Source organism: Zalophus californianus, chromosome 9 (assembly GCF_009762305.2).
Source record: "Zalophus californianus isolate mZalCal1 chromosome 9, mZalCal1.pri.v2, whole genome shotgun sequence".
In the NCBI taxonomy this organism is placed as follows: Eukaryota; Metazoa; Chordata; class Mammalia; order Carnivora; family Otariidae; genus Zalophus; species Zalophus californianus.
The window spans coordinates 134484509-134507854 of NC_045603.1; the positions used below are offsets into that span (position 1 = coordinate 134484509).

Here is a 23346-nt window from a genome sequence, read left to right on the forward strand (position 1 = left end):
CAGTGAATGAAGGGAGTAAGGGGGTGTAAGAGAGATTCTGAGGAAACCAACCTAACAGGATTCTTGTTGAAGGCAGGCCAGATGATCAGGCATTACCTGGAGATAGTGAAAAATCAGGAACTCAATCAGATCTCCAGAATGGGGGATCTGGTTAAACTGACTTGCTAGGATTTGTGCTAAAATTGGACAATGCAGACAAAGACAGAAGCCCAAAAGTTACGCCTTGTTGAAAAAGAATTCAGGGAGCCTGAACAGAGTCTGGTCAAGGAGTGACCAGCGAAGATCACAGTCTTAGCATTTTGAGGGCTTCGGGATTACGATTAGTTTAGCTTTCCTCCCGGTGCCAGAACTGCCTCCACATGGTCCTGAAAGGCTCTTGTCCTCCCTGCTGTGAACACACTTGTTGAAAAGAAATGCATTCCTTTGATCTCATTTGTACCCTGAGATGTGCTGGGTCTGTGAGGCCATGAGGTGTTGTAGAAAGATGGGAGGTGTGGGAGCCAGACAGACCTCAGTCCAAGTCCCAGCTCAGTCATGATAAGACAGCATTGCAGAAGTCACTGACTTTCCTGGATGGGATTTTCTCACCTATAAAATGGAGCTCATTATCCACAGTGTATTGGGTTGTTATGAGAATAACGGATGTTCTGTCACAGTGTGGGGGACCTTAGTAGATGCCTCCTAAATGAGAGTTACTGTGATATTTTCAAGTTGATCATGAGCCTGCCAGAAGAATATCTATCTGCATGTATCTACCTACCTACCTATCTCTAGAGATAGACAGATATCTACAGGCATACCTCAGAGATACCGTGGGTTCGCTTCCAGACCACCACGGTAAAGCAACTATCACAATAAGGTGAGTCAAATGAAGTTTTTGGTTGCCCGGTGTGTATATAAGAGCTATATTTACACTATACTGTAGTCCATTAAGTGTGCAATAGTGTTAGGTCTTTAAAAAAATCAATGTATATACCTTAATTTAGAAATATTTAACTGCTAAAAAATGCTAACCATCATTTGAGCTTTCAGTGAGTCATAATCTTTGCTGGTGAGGGGGTCTTGCCTCGATGTTGATGGCTGCTGACCGATCAGGGTGGTTGCTGCTGAAGGTTGGGGTGGGTGTGGCAATTTCTTGAAGAAGACAACAATGAAATTTGCCACAGCAACTGACTCTTCTTTCACAAATGGTTTCTCTGTAGAATGTGGTGCTGTTTGATAGCATTTCACCCATAATGGAACTTATTTCCAAATTGGAGTCAATGTTCTAAAACCTTGCTGCTGCCTTATTAACTAAGTTTATATAATAGTCTAAATCCTGTGTCATCATTTCAACAGTCTTCATAGCATCTTCACCAGGAGTAGATTCCATCTCAAGGAACCACTTTCTTTCCTCAAAGTCATTCATGAGGGTTAGAACCACTTCTTCCAAATTCCTGTGAGTGTTGATATTTAGACCTCTTCCTATGAATCATGAATGTTCTTAATAGCATCTAGAATGGTGATTCCTTTCCAGTAGGTTTTCAATGTACTTTGCTCAGATCCATCAGAGGAATCACTATCTATGGCAGCCATAGCCTTATGAAATGTATTCCTTAAATAAGACTTGAAAGTCAAAAAGACTCTTTGATCCATGGGCTGCAGAATGGATACTGTGATAGCAGGCATGAAAACAATATTCATTTCATTGCCTATCTCCATCAGTGCTCTTGGGTAACCAGGTGCATTATCAATAAGCGGTCATATTTTGAAAGGCATCTTTTTTCTGACCATGAGGTCTCAACAGTAGGCTTAAAATAGTCAGTAAACCATGTTGTAAACAGATGTGCTGTCATCCAGGTTTGGTTATTACATTTATAGAGCACAGTCCGAGTAGATGTAGCATAATTCTTTTTTTTTTTATATATGAAGACATTTTATTATTTTGCTATATAACATATTAGTGAGTATACTCAATTGCATTTTCTCAAATGACAAATGAGACACAAGATAACATCTGTGATTCCTGAAAACCTCAGTATCATTTGTCTTTTGGAGGATCCAGTTTCCTATGACGTCTATGATACTGTCCACGAGGATACCAATGGTGCTTAGTAGTAAAGAACATTTGGGTAAGTTGTTCTATCATGGGTCCTTGCTCAAATTGCTCATTTTTTTCTTCTAATCTGGTTTTCAGCACTTGGTCATGTGTTTCTTCATTATTATGCACAGGATCTGGCCGAGGGATAGGTTTTGTATATTCATATGGAATGTCCACAGAAGGGTGGCAGCATACTATTGTCCTGTCATCCGATGTCAAAGCAAGCTCTACTTTGCAATTATAGTCATCTGGTAGGGAAGAATACGTAGATGTATGACAAACACAATATAAAGCTCCGTTTTGAATTGGAAATAAAACTTTCCAGATAGTTCTGTTTGATATCGCCCATTTTACTGCTGCTAACGCCATGGTGAATCAAGATGCTTATTAGGTGGTGTGAAAGAAGATGATTTGAAGAGAAACTGATTTAAAAATCTTCCAGGTATACCTATTTTCATCCCTGACAGCCGCTCACCGAGAGCCGCCAATCTACCTCAATCTAGATGTAGCAACATTCTTAAGGTTCCTGGGATTTTCAGAATGGTCAGTGAGCACTGGCTGCAACTTAAAGTCACCAGCTACGTTAACCCCAAATAAGAGAGTCAGCTTGTCCTTTGAAGCTTTGAAGCCAGGCATTGACTTCTCTAGCTACAAAAGTCCTAGACAGCACCCTCTTCCAAGAGAAGGCTGTTTCATCTGCATTGCTAATCTGTTTAGTATAGCTACCTTCATTATCTCAGCCAGATCTTTGGCATAACTTGCTGCTTCACCCTGCACGTTTATGTTATGGAGACGGCTTCTTTCCTTGAAGCTCATGAACCAACCTCTGCTAGCTTCAAGCATCTCTTCCGCAGCTTCTTCACCTTTCTCAGCCTTCATGGAAGTGAAGAGAGTCAGGGTCTTGCTCTGGATGAGGCTTTGGCTTACAGGAATGTTGTGGCTGGTTTGATCTTCTATCCTAAAGGCCCCTAAAATTTTCTCCATATCAGCAGTAAGTCTGTTTTACTTTCTTATCACTCATGTATTCACTGAAGTAGCACTTTTAGTTTCCTTCAAGAATTTTCCTTTGCATTCACAATTTGGCTGTTGGGTGCAACAGGCCTAGCTTTCAGCCTGTCTTGGCTTTCAACATGGCTTCCACACTAAGTTTACTCATATGTAGCTTTTGATTTAAATGAGAGACGTGTGACTTCATTTCACTTGAAAAGTTAGAGGCCATTGTAGAGTTATTAACTGAACTAAATTCAACATTATTGTGTGTCATGGAATAGGAAGACCAGAGAGGAGGGAGAGAGAGATGGGAGAATGGCCAGTCAGTGGAGCAATCAAAACCTATACAACATTTATTAAGTTTGCCATCTTATATGGGTGCAGTTCATTGCTATAGTTTTATCACAGATCACCGTAACAAATAAAATGATAGTGAAAATTTTGCAATATTGCAAGAATTACCAAAATGTGACACAGAGACACAAAGTGAGCAAAGGCTATTAGAAAATAGCACTGTGGATGAGGCTGCCACAAATCTTCAATTTGTTAAAAAAAATGCGTATCTCTGATACGCAATAAAGCAAAGCTCAATCAAACAAGATAGGCTTGTATGAAGATGGAAAGACAGGCAGACAGATAGATAGATAGATCTGTATCTTTAGATAGATGTTTAGGTAGACTTGAGATATAGCTAGTGTGTCTTATAAATCAAATTGACAACAAGAGGAATAATTATTGATTATCTCCACTAAGCAGTGCAAAGCAGCCTCTGTGACATTAACTGAGAGGCTGTTGCCAGCCACCTTTGCCTTGATAGTCTGAAGTGACTGGAAAAAAAAGAGAATCTAGCAACTTTAGTTAAAGTGAGGGAATTCTTTTTCTAATTGCCTGTCTCCTGGTTATTGGGTGGTCTTCAAACTCAGAACGGCTTGCAAGTGGAGCCCCCTCAGTTAGTCTCCCATCCCACCACTTACAGAGAGATTTCTGATAATTTGGACCACATCTGGTCCACAATAATTCCAGCCCTAGCCAGGGTGAGGACAAATACAAATCAACAAGAAGAGGCTTAATTCTCCCTGTTGAAATGAAGGGGAGAGACATTGCCCCCTCCTCTCCCTTTTCTTTCAGAACCTTTTCTGTCCTTCTCAAATGTATGTAAAACTTCATCATGGCTAGGTAACCTTCTGCAGGTCTCACTTGCTGACCTGGGAGCCATCCTTTTGAAATGCAGACATCAAGGGAGATAGCTCCCCTGTGTCCCGGTTCCCTTGGGAGCGTAAGAGCCGACCTTTATTGGGCACCTGGCTTCCATTTGCAAAACTACCTCCTGTCCTAAATATATGAGGAGTCTGTTCCTCCTCTGGATAAAAGCACAGATGGTCTCCCCCAGTTACCATGAACTATTTGTGGCAAAAAGATTCTGTAACTTCCTCTTGTTTATCTTGAGAACATGTATTTATGAGAGGTTGTATCTGCTTCAGTGCATAAGGCGACCTCTGTCTCTACCATCTCTTAGCAGATTACCTGTGATGCATGTTACAATCCGGTTTAATACCTACTCAGGAACAAAACCGTTTCTTTCTCTACCAATCTTGTGGAGAAGTTTTCGGGATTGAGAGAAGATGTGGGGTTTTAAAATTATATTTCCCCAACACCAGCTTCTCCTGGCTCTCAGTATAAGGAGGGGATTTGAGAAGACACAAGGAGCATTTTTTTCACTCCTACCTTGGTCAGTCCAGTTTACCCTAAAGATAGCCTGGCATGAAAACAATTCTAATATTCTATTTAAAGGCACACTCTTGTGCTTCCTCTTAAAACACTAATAACAGATTAGAAAACCATTTGGTCAATCTGTTATTTCTCAGACATTTTTTTTTGCTCCCCAATCAAAAAATTCATTCAACAAATATTTATTGTGCAGCTACTATGTACCTAGAAGTACCTTACTTGTCTCCAAGACCCTCCCAAAGAACTCTGTGAATTTTCCTTTCTACTTCCTATTCCATCCAAATGTGTGCTACTCAAAAATTTTTAGCTGAAATTTGGTAACTGCCGCTATCGGAGACATGATTCTTTTTATCTATGTATTTTTCTCCCACAGACTAAAAACTTTTTTCCTTAAATGGTGATACTATTCCTTAAGCAATTCCCTGAAGCTATCTTCAGGGCTAGTCTTGCTGCTTCCTTGCAGAGAGCACCCTTCACTCTGAGTTGTGAGGAAGGTGGCTGAACTTCTGCTATCTTCAAGGCAAGGTGGTGGATTAGCTTGTCGTCAGACTCAGCCGTTCTTTTCCCCATGACAACTTCCACACTACTGCAAACACAGCCCACGTGGGGCTTGGCCTTTCGGGGGACAGTCGGTACACCAACAGACTAGTGGAAGCATGGGGAGTAACAGAAGATAAAGACAGAAAAGTACATTACAGCCAGATTTCCGGTGCTGCAAATATTCGGATAAAGAGTGTGAATGTCACTCCGTGAGCAAGGTGGAGTCCCTGAAATTATGCCAACAAAGCACAATGAAATCCTCAAGGCATAAGCACCAGAAACACAAGTGAAAGAATTTTTAATTAAAAGAAAAGAGTTTTCTGCCAACCCGGAAGAAAATTTTCTGAAGCGAAGACCCACTCAGAGTTTCCTACACATAAGATCATATCATCTGAGTAGGAGGTCTTAGCCCCCATACCCCCACAAAAACAATGAGTGAATAACCACTCGTGGAGGCAAATAGCTGGGGGTGGGGGGAGCTCCTGAGTAAATTAAGAAGCAGCAGCAACCCAGTGTAAGACAAAAAACCAAAGATGGTCACATAGAAAAGTAGAGTTGACCCACTTCAACACTGTGGGGGATATTAGGGGCACCAACTTCTGAGCAGTCAAAAATCCATGAGAAACTATTAACTCTCCCAAAACTTAACTATTAATAGCCGACTATTGACCAGAAGCCTTACTGATAACATGAATGGTTGATTAACCCTTGTTTTGTATATTATATATCTTACATGCTGTATTCTTACAATAAAGTAAGCTAGAAAAAAAGAGTTAAGAAAATCATGAAGAAGAGAAAATACATTTACAGTACTGTATTTATAAAAATAAAAAAAAAAAAAACCACATAGCTGTGGGCCCATGCAGTTCAAACCCATGTTGTTCAAGGGTCAGTGGTAGTGGTGTGTTTTACCTGCATCACGGTTCCGTAACCTGGCACTGCTCAGCAGCAAGGAATCCCCTGGGCACAGCTTCCCCCTGAGGAGGAAAAGGAGAGCAGGAAACTCCAAAAGCCTGCACACCAACGACCCCAGCAGCCCTTCACTGATACAGAAACCCCTGCTAAGGGGCTAATACCCAAACTATATAAGGCACTCATACTACTCAATAGAAAAAAAATTTTTTAACCATCAAAGGACATACATAGACATTTATCAAAAGAAGACATAGAGATGGCCAAAAGGTAGATGAAAAGGTGCTCAACATCACTCATCATCAGGGAAACGCAAATCAAAACTACAACAAGATCCCACTGCATGCCTGTCTCAGAATGGCTAGTATCAAAAAATCAAGAAATAAGTGTTAGCAAGGATGTGGAGAAAGGGGAATAATACATTATATGTGCACTGTTGATGGGAATGTAAATTGGGTGTGGCCACTGTGGAAAACAGTATGGAGGTTCCTCAAAAGTTGAAAACAGAGCTACCATACGACCCAGCAATTGCACTACTGGGTATTTACCCCAAGATACAAATGTAGTGATCCAAAGGGGTACGTGCACCCCAATGTTTATAGCAGCAGTGTCCACAAGAGCCAAACTGTGGAAAGAGCCAAGATGTCCATCGACAGATGAATGGATAAAGATGTGGTATATATACACAATGGAATATTATGCAGCCATCAAAGGGAACGAAATCTTGCCATTTGCAATGATGTGGATAGAACTGGAGGATATTATGCTGAGCAAAATAAGTCAATCAGAGGAAGACATGTATCATATGACCTCACTGATACGAGGAATTCTTAATCTCAGGAAACAAACTGAGGGTTGCTGGAGTGGTGGGGGGTGGGAGGGATGGGGTGGCGGGTGATAGACCTTGGGGAGGGTATGTGCTACGGTGAGCGCTGTGAATTGTGCAAGACTGTTGAATCACAGATCTGTACTTCTGAAACTAATAATACATTATACATTTAAAAAAAGAAGAAGATAGCAGGAAGGGAAAAATGAAGGGGGGAAATCGGAGGGGGAGACAAACCCTGAGAGACTATGGACTCTGAGAAACAAACTGAGGGTTCTAGAGGGGAGAGGGGTGGGGGGATGGGTTAGCCTGGTGATGGGTATTAAGGAGGGCACGTTCTGCATGGAGCACTGGGTGTTATACAATGAATCATGGAACACTACATCAAAAACTAATGATGTAATGTGTGGTGATTAACATAACATAATAAAATAAAATCATGGAACACAACATCAAAAAAAAAAAAATGAAATCAGTACCTCAGAGAGATCAGCAACTCCTATGTTCACTGCCACATTATTCATATTGGCCTAGATATAGAAACAACCTAAATGCCTATTAATGGATGAATGGATGAAGAAAGTATGTTGCATATATATAACGAATGTTATTCAGCTTTAGAAAAGAACATTCTGGGGCACCTGGGTGGCTCAGATGGTTACGTGTCTGCCTTCAGCTCAGGTCATGATCCCAGAGTCCTGGGATCAAGTCCCGCATCGGGCTCCCTGCTCCTTGGGAGCCTACTTCTCCCTCTGCCTCTCTCTCTCTCTCTCTCTCTCTCTCTCTCATGAATAAATAAATAAAATCTTAAAAAAAAAAAGAAAAGAAAAGAACATTCTGCTATTTGTAACCACATGGGTGAATCTGGAGGATATTATACTAAGTGAAATAACCCAGAGAATACTATATGACCTCACTTACATAGGGAATTTAAAATAATTACACTCAGAGAAGCAGAGAGTAGAATGATGGCTGTGAGGGCCTGGGACAAGGAGAATACAGGGAGATTCTTGTCAAGGGATACAAAGTTGCAGTTCTGCAAAATGAGTAAGTTCTGGAGTTCTAACCTAGAACAATGTGACTATAGTTAACAGCGCTGTGTTGTGTACTTGAAATTTGCTGAGAGTAGATCTTAAGTGTTCTCACTACACACACACACACACACACACACAAAAGTAAGTATGTGAGGAAATACATATGTTAATTAGTTTATGGTGAAAATTTCCAAAGTGTATACGTGTATCAAAACATCAAGTTGTACACCTTACATATATACAAGTTTTGTCAATTACACCTCAGTATCACTGGGGAAAATTTCTTTTTAATTTTAAAAAAGAACCTCAAATATAAATATGAGATAAATAATCTCTCTATATTAAACTGGCCTTATATATGTTTTATCAGCTGCTTATTTTGTGTGAGTGAGGTTCTATTTAATGAATGAAGAAGCACATGCATCTCCTAAGCCTTTTGCACTAGAAGGTCCCTGAGGCATCAATGCCAGAAAAACTGATTCAGATTTTACAGAAGGAAGATGCTAAGAGGAGAAAAGCATTGACCAGGAAGATGGAGTGACAGAGTAGCCAAGCCAGAATTAGAGTTCAAGCACTTGGCTCCCCCATACCTTGGCCTCCCCATCCCCGTGTCTGGTGGCAGATTGTTCACAAAGAGCTTTCTCCTGTTCCTTGGTGAGAAGGCTGGATACCTGCATGCCGAGAATGCGGATACCTATCCCTGCCCCAGAAGAGGCCCCCACTTAGGCTGCCAGGGGAAGAGGAAGGGCAAGTACCCATTCCTCCCATCAGAACAAAGATATGTTGTGGCTTCATCCAGGTAATTCTGCCCGGGCTGACGAATCAGCCCAACGGGGCCGTCCAACAAGTTCTTGGTATTTTAATGTACTTGTTACACTGATTTTTAGAATGAATTTGAGACCAGTTTTATTTTTGGCCAATGCAGTATTCTTGGCCGTTTCAGAAGAAGTGAGGTTCCTTCTGATGCAGGAAAGTAATTAAGACCTCTAATTTCATGCTCACAAACTCATGGTCTCTGGGTCACAAGCCCACCATTTCTTTTAAAGTAAGCTCTGTTTTTTCCAGACATCCTTGCCTTATGTTACTGTAAATCTTACACACATTCCCTCCAGATGTGTGTGGGAACTCTGAGAATAAATCTGTGTCCATTTTGGTTTCTTTGTTCATATCATGTCACAGCTTCTGTGGCAAAAGCATATTTAAAACATTCACATATACTTATATAGTCTATTTATAGCAGTGTGCGATGGTCTGACTTTTTTAAATGGGATGAAAGAGTTTTGTAAATTTAATACAGATTCTGATTTCCAGAGAACAAACTTCTAGCCTTGATCACTGAGCTTTACCTCTTCTCTGGATCTTCATCATCTTCCTTCCCAGAAAAGGGGCATGGAGGCAGAGGGCCACGGTCTCCTAAGATTATAAAGGACTTCATTACATTTCAGAACTGCAGAGACTCACCTATCCAAACCCCTCCGTTTGCATTTAAGGAAACAAAAGCTTCTGGAAGACAAGTGCCCCAAAGTGACAGCTGGAGACTAATGGAGTGGAGAACGCCATTTCTGAGCTCCTTCTTCCGGGTCTTTATGACCCAGCCCATTGCTCCTCAACCATGCAGAGCAAGATAAAGATTCCAAACTTTCCATACCAGAGCTTTGGCTTAGAAAAGGAAGTTGGGTAAAGAAACAATATATATTAAGCATCTTATGTATCAGGGAGAAAGAAGATACACACAGAAACCCACAAGTCAATACCCATTTCACTGCCCCATTTTACAGCTAATTAGCCAAGGCACAAGTGGGACCCAGGTCTCTTTAATTTCAAAGTTCCAACTTTTATCCTGACAGCACGTTTTTCCTAATTCTCTCCCTTTTCAGACTAAACTGTACATACTCTTTCCATGTGGGGCCATTGCCTCCCTGTTAACGCCACCAGCCATTCCCTTCTTGAACCTACATCCCACCTTGTCAGGACAGAAGAGCCATTGTCACTGGCCTCAGGGGACAGTCTAGCAAGTTCTCTCTCTCTGGCACCTTCTTTCATTTTTCATCATGGCCCAGTAACAAAAGCTGGGGTGGGCAGGTGCGTGTGTATAGCTGTCATGTTACTCTCACTCCTCCCTCAGAGATGCTCTACCCGTCATTTGGGCAAGCCAGTCTATTCACAGAGGATGGGGCAGTGAGAAAATATCCAGACCACTTCATCTCTCCCTCCCTTCCAGGCCAGCAGAGAGGAGCGCAAGCAATTCCGTCAAAGGCAGACCAAGTTACAAAATGGAGGTGATGTAGCATCATGTTCGAGACATGGCTTCCCCACCCTGTGTCACAGAATTACAGCACCTATGCCCCTGATGCTGGTGATCAGTATAAAATTATACTGATCACGAGAATTCTCTTCCCTATAATTGTTCTCCTGAGCCATGTTGCCGAATTCCATAAAGGATGTGTTCAAATTCTGTTCACCCCTCTGCTACAGACTTTGTCCCCCCAAAATTCATATGTTGAAACTTAACTCCTAATGTGATGGTTTTAGGATAGTGTTAGGAGGTTACCTTTGGCAGGTAATTAGGCCATGAAGGTGGAGCCCTCATGAATAGGATTAGTGTCCTTGTATACGAGACCCCAAAGAGTTCTTTTGGTCTTTGTACCACGTGAGTACACAGCAAGAAGATGGCCATCTGCAACCCAAAAGAGAGCCTTCACCAGAACTCGACCCTACTAGCACCCTAATCTCAGACTTTCAGTCTCCAGAACTGTGAAAAACACATTTCTGTTGTGTATGAGCTACCCAGTCTGTGGTATTTTGCTATAGCAGTGCACATAGACCAAGACACCCTCCAAAGCTGAATGTCTCTGGTGCTTTAGATAGCCTGGCAAAATATGTCTCTCCCTCAGGCTTCAGGGAGAGATGTTAAGTGACCAAAGGATGAGATGGGAGCCCTCTGATCACACAGGCGACTGGTACTAGGGCTGGAAATGGTGCCTAGGCAAGGATGCCCCAACTGTATGTCATTACCCATGGGGCGTGACCCTGGGGCTGCCTGAAAACACTTACAGTTCAAAACACTCCTACCAAAAATAAGATCGCACAGACTGATGCCTTGTTAGAGTTGCTAAGAACTTGGAATGAGCCAGCCCATCTTCTTCTGTGACCAGAAACATCTGATCACCCAAGATCACTGAAAGGGAGGAAAAGGCACAAAAGAGGAGGCAGGCAGGAGGAAAACTACCTTTTTAGATGTTGCAATTTTGCTGATCTTCCGAAGTACTAGATCTGCAAACTTTTGTGAAGTATTTTCACCCATAGGAGTGTGAGGAAGGAAGAGAGAGATAGCCACTCTTTCCAGAAACTGGAGGCACGAGAGAATAGAAAGGACTAGCTATCCTTTGTCTTCATATTCTTCTGGCTTGGAATGTGTGGAGAAAACCCTTGCCCGCACCAGGTAATGACAGAGCCCTGGGACAGAAGGGGGTGGGGGCAGGAAATGGAAAGGCAGTCTTAGCAAACTGGTACGTCCAAACACCTGACCTTGTGTTAGACTTCCACGGGAAGATCATCATGAGCCTCCAGACACCATGATGATGTCCACACGTTATGACAATTCCTGCCATAGTACTCATAGGCTTCCCTTCCAACAGTGCCACAGGGAATAAGAACAAATTATTATTTGTTGATTAATGAAGCATAACATCCTATACCTCATCACCCTAAATGAGTGCTTGGCACCATTTCACTTACCCATTTGGTCATTCATTCATTCATTCATTCGGAAAACCTGGAGCACATTCTCTGTCTGGAAGTTTAATTCCACAGCATTCAACGAATACAGAACGTAGGTCAAACATGGTGCTAGATATGAGGGAATGAATTACTGAGGAAGACACACAATTTGTACCTTTGTGGCATGTGCAGTAGTCAAAAACACAATTTTCATCATGGTAAATATAAAGTATAAAACACAGGGTATGCTGGGAGTGCATGGGGGGTGGGGAGGGAGTAAGTTAAATACTGAGTCAAGGAGGGCCTTCCTGGTGAAGAGGCATTTAAAGTGACGTGAATGATGAGGTAGTTGGGGAATTAAGGAACTTCCGGAAAATCTGAAGTGAAGAGGAAGGGGGCAATAGGCAGGCCTGCCAGCGTGTCATAGCCCAGGAGGCTAGACTTGATCCTGCAGAAAACAGGAGGTGAGCAGTAGGGAAGCAACATGACCAGATTTCACGTTGGGGAAGACTGAGCTAGAAGAGGTCCTGAGAAGAAGGTGGCTGGGGGGAGGGGTGGGAAGGAGGCACTCTCCAGGGGCCTGGTATTGTGCCATACCCAAATTCTCATGTAAAATTATTTTGTTTTGCTATTATCTGTGGCTTAAAATTATGTAAATGAAGTTCGTGATCCAAAGTCAAGCTATTACTCAAAACTTATTCAGAAAAGCATTTGCCTACTCTAATAAAGAAAGACCTCTAAGAATTGATAGGGAGTGCTTTCTAGGAGACAGTGGTAGGTGAAAAAAGAAAAGTGCAAGAATATACAGTCGACCCTTGAATAGCACCATGGTTGGGGTACCAACAACCCTCCCCTGCAGTTGAAGATCTGCATATAACTTTTGACTCCCCAAAAGCGTTACAATAGCCTACTGTTGCCTGGAAGCCCTACCAATGACATCAACCAGTTGATTAGCACACATTTTGCATGTTACATGTATTATATACTGTATTCTTACAGTAAAGTAGGCTAGAGATTAAAATGTCATTAAGAGAATGATAAGGAAGGGGTGCCTCTGGGTGGCTCAGTTGGTTAAGCATCTGTCTTCAACTCAGGTCTTGATCCCAGGGTCCTGGGATCGAGTCCCATGTTGGGCTCCCTGCTCAGTGGAGAGTCTGCTTCTCCCTCTCCCTCTGCCTGCCGCTCCCCCTACTTGTGCTCTCCTCTTTCCCTGTCAAATAAATAAATAAAATCTTTAAAAAAAAAAAAAAAAGGAATGATAAGGAAGAGAAAATACATTTACAGCACGTACTGTAAAAAAATCTGCATATAAGTGGACCCAGGCAGTTCAAACCAATGTTGTTCAAGGGTCAACTGTACATAGTTTGCCATATTTTTTTTAAAAAAGGGAAAAGCTCCACACATTCTCTTATCATTGCAGAAAGAAGCACGGGAAGGATAAGCCAAAAAACACCAAAGGTATAGTTACCTGCAAGGGTAAAAGTGACAGAAGAGATTTGGGAGACAGGAGCATTCTCTGAGAATACCTCTTGTACAGTTTTGACTTTAGAAAGTATGCTGAAGATAATTTTTAAAATGTAAAAACAAAGAAAAGTGTGAAACAAAATAACTATATATGTTTATATCTATATAGTTATATAAGCTATATTAATAAATGTTTTTAAACAATTAGCAAATATTACAAAAAAATAAAACCCATGAGAGTTAAAAAAAGTATGCTGATATTCTATATATTCAAAAACAAAAACTAAATCAGAGTAGAGAAGAGTAGGAAGGGGGCTAAAGATCTATAACTGAAAGCAAACTAAAAAAATCAATCCAATTGTATTTCAAACCTCATGGAAGGAGAAGGAAAGAAAGGTAGTAAGGAGGGGAAAAAAGGGAAGAGAAAGAAAACTAACCCAAGGAACTCATGAACACAGTATTTAAACAAATATCCTGAGTCCAGGAAGAATGGATTGAAGAATTGCAAATGAGTCCGGAACTCCTTTTCAGTATTTTAACTACAGTAGTATCAGCAAAGCAATTCTGACAGTGCTTTGGATGTAATACAGGGTTGAACAAATGGTTGAATGTGTTGACACTGGAAGCCAAGGTTCTCACTGTGGAAGAAGGGACATGCAGAGATGGAAGGCGGAAAGATGAGAAAGAACCTGGCTGGTAAACTGGAATTGAAGGAATCAGTATGGGCTCATGATTTCTAACATATATATGTGTTTGGGTGTAAGCTCGTTTCTGTGCTGATACGTATGTGTGCATATGTGTGTATATAAGTGCATATACATGAGTATTTATGTTTCTTATATGCAGATACTCTCAGCTCTTTCTGATGAAAAGGCCAAGGATTAAGGACATCCAGTGGCAGTGAGCACCCGGGTCTTAGTCTCCAATACCATTCCTCATTAAAGGAACCAGAGTTCCTTAGAGAAATGGCTGATTAAAGGGCTGGTGTGATGTGAGCCAGGACATCTTGTCATACCACAAAGTAATGAAGTGCTCAAAAGAAATGATGGCAGTGTGTCACAGGGCACCAGATGGAAGGGGCTGCCACTGATCACATCAGGGACAGTTTGGGCATCAAAATAATTCAGTATAGCAATGAATTATAAATCACCAAAAATGAGGAATGTGTTAGTTCATAAAATCAGTAATAAATAGATAAATAAGTGAAAAAGTAGAGGGTTGAGGGCTGACTGGTAAATATGGAGACAGTACCAGAATTGGAAAGCAGTCATTTGGAGCAGGCAAGAACCATCTATGGATGCTAAATCTAGGGGTAAATTTTGATGAGAAGCAGAATATTTGCACCATCATAAAGTGTCTTTCCACAAATGGCTTCTTAGTTGCAAGAAAAGGAAAAAAAAAACTCCAGTTATTAGGTGGTGTACAAACTGGAAAGTACCTTGACCAGGTAACCAAAGGCAACATCACGAATGAGGGATAGAAGAATATCATTACCCTCCAGACCATCTATGCTAATACGAAAGATACACCACCTATGTGGTATTCCAGCCATGAATGCCTAACCTCAATATAATCCTTATGAGAAAACATCAGATGAGTATAAGATGTAAAATGTTTTACTTAAAAAAAATTTTGAGAAAGAGGAAAATATTGTTCAAAATTATCAATGTCATAAAAGACAAAGACTGGAAATGTTCAGATTAAAGGAGGCTAAAGAATCATGACAACTAAATGCAAAGCCTGCCCCTAGACTGGATCCTGTACTACAGAGAAAATATACCATTATTGTGCCAATTGGCAAAATTGAAATATGGAAGGTATACTAGCTAAAATATTGTCTCACTATAAATTTATGAAGCTTATCACTGAACTATAATTTTGTAAGGGATTATCTTCATTCTTAGGAAATATACACTGAGGTGTTTGGGGATAAAGAGTCATAATGTATGTCACTTACTTTCAAATGGTTTGTAAAAAATACTGGGAGAACAAATGATAAAGCAAACGGGCAAAACATTAAAAATAGGTGAATCCAGTAATGGGTGTTTGGGTATTCTTTGTACTATTTTTGTTTTTGCAATTTTTGCAAATTTGAAATTATGTCCATAAAAAAACCATAGAATCAGAGATCATTAGTAATAGTTGCAATTAGTCCTTTTTACTTTGCCCCAAATGCTGCCTTGACATGGTGTGGCCATGGTGTGGTGGAAGGAACACTGGATTTAATGTCAGAAAACATGGTTTTGAGTGACTTTGGAAAGGCCATTTAAGGTCTTCCTCACATGGTTTGCACATTTGCAATATGCAGAGAATAAGACACACTTCAGAAGCAAGGACTTTAAAGTTAAAGGTATTACAAAAAGATACTGCATAAACTCTACAGTGTCGTACTAATCTCAGAGAAAGTCACCACAACCCATCGACACTAAAGTTCAAGGTAGAAACCTTGGGGTCCTCCTCCATATTGCTTTCCCTTCCCCATATATATCAGACCCTAGGTCTTGTCTGCCTCTCCCCTCTGTCGTCTTCCCTCCACCTCCCCTGACTAGTCTTAGTTCCAGTTCTCATTTCCTCCTGCCTCGACCAGTCAAGAGTGCCCTTGGGTCTCCCAGCCACAGTGATAACCCCTCTAATGCATCCTCAGAGCGCCCAAGATCATTCTAAGAAGTTAATATGATCGTGTCATTCTTACTTCTCCTTCTTAGGTAGCTTTAAAGCAATGGTTTGACCTTTTGTGAACGCAATTTGTCCAAACATTTCAAAGGGGGCGTGGACTCCCTGAAGTCTCCCTGTTGAGCCTAAATTAACAACCCCGGGTCTTATAGTTCCTCATTTTCTCTCCCACCTGGATCCTGCCTCCCTCTCCATCCTCAATTTCCACACACTCGCCCACACCTACTTCCTAATTTCAGCACTTGCTGTCCATGGATAGGATAATAATTTGCTGGCTTAAGACCCACTGACTATTAAAAATACCAACATAGGTCTACCCAAGTCAGAATCTTCACTCTGAAATTCCAAATAAGGTGCTTAAAATATCAATAGACTATAAATCCAAAGACATGTTCACTCATGGGAGGAATTAGCTTTTGTGAAGGAAATGCGGCAGTCTATTCATTATTCATCGCTAGTAAAGATGATCTTAATGGAAATACTAAAGTGACCAAAGAGTAGGAAACATAAGGAAACTTGAAAGAAGAAGAGACAATAATTATTTACCTAGATCTAATAAAAATTAAAGGTAGAAAGTACACTAGGTTTGATTCAGAGCAAGATGGCGGAGGAGTAGGAGACCTAGATTTTGTCTGGTCTCAGGAATTCAGCTGAATAGGGATCAAACCATTCTGAACACCTACGAACTCAACAGGAGAGCGAACAGGAGAGTAGCAACAACTCTCTGAACAGAGAAGCGACCACTTTCTGGAAGGTAGGGCGTGCGGAGAAGTGAATCCGAGGCGATATTCGGGAGGATAGACGGTGGGGGAGGGGCCTCCGTCGGCCGCTTCTGGCAAGTGCTAGAGCCGCGGAGCACAGAATCGGAACTTTTAGAAGCCGGCTCCTCGGAGGGACGTCGCTGCAGTGGCTAAACGGGGGATGGAACCCTCGCGGGACAGTGTGGTCTCAGGACCCTTGGGGTCACAGAGAGACCGGGGGTGCCTGAGTGCGGCAGAGCTCCCAGGGATCGGAGCGGGGAAGCCGGCGGCAGAGACGGAGCCGAGGCGCGGGCTCTCAGCTCGGGGTGGCCATAAACTGTGATCCGCGCGGCCCAGTCGGGCCACTGCGCCTCCAGCAGGGACCCAACAAGCGGCAGAGCCGGGGAGACCCCCCTTCCTTCCCGGGGAGGAGCGGTGCGGGAATGCACTGCAGGGATCTGCTGGGTTTGGAGACTCCGTGCGGGGTCGGGTGCCAGAGATAGCAACGCTCGATCACAGGCCGGGTGAGCACGGAGTGCGGCCGGAGACCAGGGACACGGAAGTGACTGCTTTTCTCTGGGGGCGCACTGAGGAGCGGGGCCCCGAGTTCTCAGCTCCTCCGGGTGGAGATTGGGAGGCCACCATTTCTGCCTCGGTCCTCCAAGGCTGTACCGAGAGCTTGCAGGGAACAAAAGCTCCTGAGAGCAAACCGGAGCAGCTTCCTTAGCCCGGACCGACAAGGGTGGGGCAATTCCGCCTCCAGCAAAGACATTTGGAAACCACAGCAACAGGCCCCTCCCCCAGAAGATCAGCACGAACAGCCAGCAAGCCAAGACCAAGTTTACCGATCAAGGAGAATGGGAGAACTCCAGCGCTAGGGGAATACTGCACATAGATTCATGGCTTTTTTTTTTTTTTTTACCATGATTCATTATTTCATCAAAGTTAATTTTTGTTGACTGTTTTTTTTATTTTTCTTTTTCCCTTTTTCAACCAACATTTTATCAATCCCTTTTTTAAAAAAAAAAACATTTTTTATTTTTCATTTTTAGAGTCATAATTTATCCCTTCATAGTAGTTACCCTTATTTTTGGCATATATATATAAGTTGTTCTCTCTTTAAAATTTTGAGGTACAGTTTCTTCTAACAGATCAAAATATACCCTAAATCACTAGTGTATGGCTTTGTTCGAGTCTCCTGCCTGATCACATTCTCTCCCTTTTTTCCTTTTTCTTTTTTTTCTTAAATCTTCTTTCTTTTTTCAAACAACTTATCTTACCAAGTCCTTTTATAAAATCTTTTATAATTTTCATCTTTACAGTCATCTTCCATCCCTTCATTGTATCAACCCTTATTTTGTACATATATGTCTTTCTTCCTTTAAAATTTTAGGAGGCACTTTTTTCTAACAGACCAAAATACGCCCAAAATCTAGTGTGTGGCACTGATCTATGCACTAGCCTGATCATATTTGATCATATTCTGCTTTTTTTGTATTGTTTTGTTTTTGTTTTTATCTTTTTTTTTCTTTTTTTTTTCTTTTTCTCTTTCTTTTTTCTTTCTTTCCCTTTCTTTTCCCCTGGTTTCAGGTCTTTTCTGATTTGTATACAGTATATTTGCTGGGGACGTTGTAAACCTGTTAGCATTTTGTTCTCTCATTCATCTGTTCTCCTCTGGACAAAATGACAAGACGAAAGAAATCACCTCAGCAAAAAGAACAAGAGGTAGTACCGTCTGCCAGGGACCTACTCAATACGGACATTAGTACGATGTCGGACCTAGAGTTCAGAATCATGACTTTAAAGATACTAGCTGGGCTTGAAAAAAGCGTGGAAGTTATTAGAGAAACCCTTTCTGGAGAAATAAAAGAACTAAAATCTAACCAAGTCGAAATCAAAAAGGCTATTGATGAGGTGCAATCAAAAATGGGGGCACTAAATGCTAGGATAAATGAGGCAGAAGAGAGAATCAGCGATACAGAAGACCAAATGATGGAAAATAAAGAGGCTGAGAAAAAGAGAGAGAAACAACTACAGGATCACGAGGGCAGAATTCGAGAGATAAGTGATACAATAAGACGAAACAACATTAGAATAATTGGGATCCCAGAAGAAGAAGAGAGAGAGAGAGGGGCAGAAGGTATATTGGAGCAAATTATAGCAGAGAACTTCCCTAATGTGGGGAAGGAAACAGGCATCAAAATCCAGGAGGCACAGAGAACCCCTCTCAAAATCAATAATAATAGGTCAACACCCCGACATCTAATAGTAAAACTTACCAGTCTCAGAGACAAAGAGAAAATCCTGAAAGCAGCTCGGGAGAAGAGATACGTAACCTACAATGGTAGAAACATTAGATTGGCAACAGACCTATCCACAGAGACCTGGCAGGCCAGAAAGGACTGGCAAGATATCTTCAGAGCACTAAACGAGAAAAATATGCATCCAAGAATACTATACCCAGCTAGGCTATCACTGAAAATAGAAGGAGAGATAAAAAGCTTCCAGAACAAACAAAAACTAAAGGAATTTGCAAACACGAAACCAGCCCGCCAAGAAATATTGAGAGGGGTCCTCTAAGCAAAGAGAGAACCTAAAAGCAGCAAAGAACAGAAACGAACACAGACAACAGACAGTTAACAGTCACCTTACAGGTAATACAATGGCACTAAATTCATACCTTTCAATAGTTACCCTGAAGGTAAATGGGCTAAATGCCCCAATCAAAAGACACAGGCTATCTGATTGGATTAAAAAACAAGACCCATCAATATGTTGTCTGCAAGAGACTCCTTTTAGACCCAAAGACACCCCCAGATTGAAAGTGAGGGGGTGGAAAACCATTTACCATGCTAATGGACACCAAAAGAAAGCTGGGGTGGCAATCCTTATATCAGACAAACTAGATTTTAAAACAAAGACTGTAATAAGAGATGGGGAAGGACACTATATCCTACTTAAAGGGTCTATCCAACAAGAAGATCTAACAATTGTAAATATCTATGCCCTGAACATGGGAGCAGCCAATTATATAAGGCAATTAATAACAAAAGCAAAGAAACACATTGACAACAATACAATAATAGTGGGGGACTTTAACACCCCCCTGACCGAAATGGACAGATCCTCTAAGCAAAAGATCAACAAGGAAATAAAGACTTTAAATGACACACTGGACCAAATGGACTTCACAGACATATTCAGAACATTCCATCCCAAAGCAACGGAATACACATTCTTCTCTAGTGCCCATGGAACATTCTCCAGAATTGATCACATCCTAGGTCACAAATCAGGTCTCAATAGGTACCAAAAGATTGGGATCATTCCCTGCATATTTTCAGACCACAATACTTTGAAACTAGAACTCAACCACAAGAGGAAAGTCGGAAAGAACTCAAATACATGGAGGCTAAAGAGCATCCTACTAAAGAATGAATGGGTCAACCAGGAAATTAAAGAAGAATTTAAAAAATTCATGGAAACCAATGAAAATGAAAACACAACTGTTCAAAATCTTTGGGATACAGCAAAGGCAGTCCGACGAGGAAAGTATATAGCAATACAAGCCTTTCTCAAGAAACAAGAAAGGTCTCAAATACACAACCTAACCTTACACCTAAAGGAGCTGGAGAAAGAACAGCAAATAAAGCCTAAACCCAGCAGGAGAAGAGAAATCATAAAGATCAGAGCAGAAATCAATGAACTAGAAACCAAAAGAACAGTAGAACAGATCAACGAAACTAGGAGCTGGTTCTTTGAAAGAATTAACAAGATTGATAAACCCCTCCCAGACTTATCAAAAAGAAAAGAGAAATGACCCAAATCAACAAAATCATGAATGAAAGAGGAGAGATCACAACAAACAACAAAGAAATACAAACAATTATAAGAACATATTATGAGCAACTCTATGCCAGCAAATTAGATAACCTGGAAGAAATGGGTGCAGTCCTAGAGATGTATCAACTACCAAAATTGAACCAGGAAGAAATAGAAAACCTGAACAGACCTATAACCACTAAGGAAATTGAAGCAGTCATCAAAAATCTCCCAAGAAACAAAAGCCCAGGGCCAGATGGCTTCCCAGGGGAATTCTATCAGACATTTCAAGAAGAATTAATACCTATTGTCCTGAAACTGTTCCAAAACATAGAAATGGAAGGGAAACTTCCAAACTCATTTTATGAGGCCAGCATTACCTTGATCCCAAAACCAGACAAAGACCCCATCAAAAAAGAGAATTACAGACCAATATCCTTGATGAACATGGATGCAAAAATTCTCACCAAAATACTAGCCAATAGGATCCAACAGTACATTAAAAGGATTATTCACCATGACCAAGTGGGATTTATTCCTGGGCTGCAAGGCTGGTTCAACATCCGCAAATCAATCAACGTGATACAATACATTAACAAAAGAAAGAACAAGAATCATATGATCCTCTCAATAGATGCAGAAAAAGCATTTGACAAGTACAACATCCTTTCTTGATCAAAAATCTTCAGAGTATAGGGATAGAGGGTACATACCTCAATATCATAAAAGCCATCTATGAAAAACCTACAGCAAATATCATTCTCAATGGGGAAAGGCTGAGAGCTTTTCCCCTAAGGTCAGGAATGTGGCAGGGATGTCCACTCTCACCACTGCTATTCAACATAGTATTAGAAGTCCTAGCCATAGCAATCAGACAACCAAAAGAAATCAAAGGCATCCAAATCGGCAAAGAGGAAGTCAAACTCTCACTCTTTGCAGATGATATGATACTGTATGTGGAAAACCCAAAAGACTCCACCCCAAAACTGCTAGAACTCATACAGGAATTCAGTAAAGTAGCAGGATATAAAATCAATGCACAGAAATCAGTGGCATTCCTATACACCAACAACAAGACAGAAGAGAGACAAATCAAGGAGTCTATCCCATTTACAAATGCACCCAAAACCATAAGATACCTAGGAATAAATCTAACCAAAGAGGCAAAGGATCTGTACTCAGAAAACTATAAAATACTCATGAAAGAAATTGAAGAAGACACAAAGAAATGGAAAAACGTTCTATGCTCATGGATTGGGAGAATCAACATTGTGAAGATGTCAATGCTACCTAGAGCAATCTACACATTCAATGCAATGCCCATCAAAATACCATCCACTTTTTTCAAAGAAATGGAACAAATAATCCTAAAATTTGTATGGAACCAGAAGAGACCCCGAATAGCCAGAGGAATACTGAAAAAGAAAAGCAAAGCTGGCGGCATCACAATTCCGGACTTCCAGCTCTATTACAAAGCTGTCATCATCAAGACAGTATGGTGCTGGCACAAAAACAGACACATAGATCAATGGAACAGAATCGAGAGCCCAGAAATGGACCCTCAACTCTATGGTCAACTTATTTTTGACAAAGCAGGAAAGAATGTCCAATGGCAAAAAGACAGTCTCTTCAACAAATGGTGTTGGGAAAATTGGACAGCCACATGCAGAAGAATGAAACTGGACCATTTCCTTACACCACTCACAAAAATAGACTCCAAATGGTTGAAAGACCTAAACATGAGACAGGAGTCCATCCAAATCCTAAAGGAGAACACAGGTAGCAACCTTTTCGACCTTAGCCGCAGCAACTTCCTCCTAGAAACATCGCCAAAGGCAAGGGAAGCCAGGGCGAAAATGAACTATTGGGATTTCATCAAGATAAAAAGCTTTTGCACAGCAAAAGAAACAGTCCACAAAACCAAAAGACAACCGACAGAATGGGAGAAAATATTTGCAAATGACATATCAGATAAAGGGCTAGTATCCAAAATCTATAAAGAACTAATCAAACTCAACACCCAAAGAACAAATAATCCAATCAAGAAATGGGCAGAAGACATGAACAGACATTTCTCCAAAGAAGACATCCAAATGGCCAACAGGCACATGAAAAAGTGCTCAACATCGCTCGGCATCAGGGAAATCCAAATCAAAACCTCAATGAGATACCACCTCACACCCGTCAGAATGGCTAAAATTAACAAGTCAGGGAACGACAGATGTTGGCGGGGATGTGGAGAAAGGGTAACCCTCCTACACTGTTGGTGGGAATGCAAGCTGGTGCAACCACTCTGGAAAACAGTATGGAGGTTCCTCAAACAGTTGAAATTAGAGCTACCGTTCGCTCCAGCAATTGCACTACTGGGTATTTACCACAAAGATACAAATGTAGGGACCCGAAGGGGTACGTGTACCCCAATGTTTATAGCAGCAATGTCCACCATAGCCAAACTGTGGAAAGAGCCAAGATGCCCATCGACAGATGAATGGATAAAGAAGAGGTGGTATATATACACAATGGAATATTATGCAGCCATCAAAAGGAATGAGATCTTGCCATTTGCAACGACGTGGATGGAACTGGAGGGTGTTATGCTGAGTGAAATAAGTCAATTAGAGAAAGACATGTATCACATGACCTCACTGATATGAGGAATTCTTCATCTCAGGAAACAAACTGAGTGTTACTGGAGTGGTGGGGGGTGGGAGGGATGGGGTGGCTGGGTGATAGACATTGGGGAGGGTATGTGCTACGGTGAGCGCTGTGAATTGTGCAAGACTGTTGAATCACAGATCTGTACTTCTGAAACAATTA

At 41.3% G+C, this 23346-nt stretch overlaps 1 protein-coding gene across 1 annotated transcript; it reads right to left on the minus strand.

Annotated features, from left to right (window-relative positions):
* Positions 1–2020: 2020 nt before the first annotated feature.
* On the minus strand, positions 2021–2449 carry LOC113921321 (39S ribosomal protein L42, mitochondrial-like). The gene has a single exon (XM_035729061.1). The coding sequence runs from the start codon at positions 2447–2449 to the stop codon at positions 2021–2023; it is 429 nt and encodes a 142-aa protein (XP_035584954.1).
* Positions 2450–23346: the final 20897 nt, after the last annotated feature.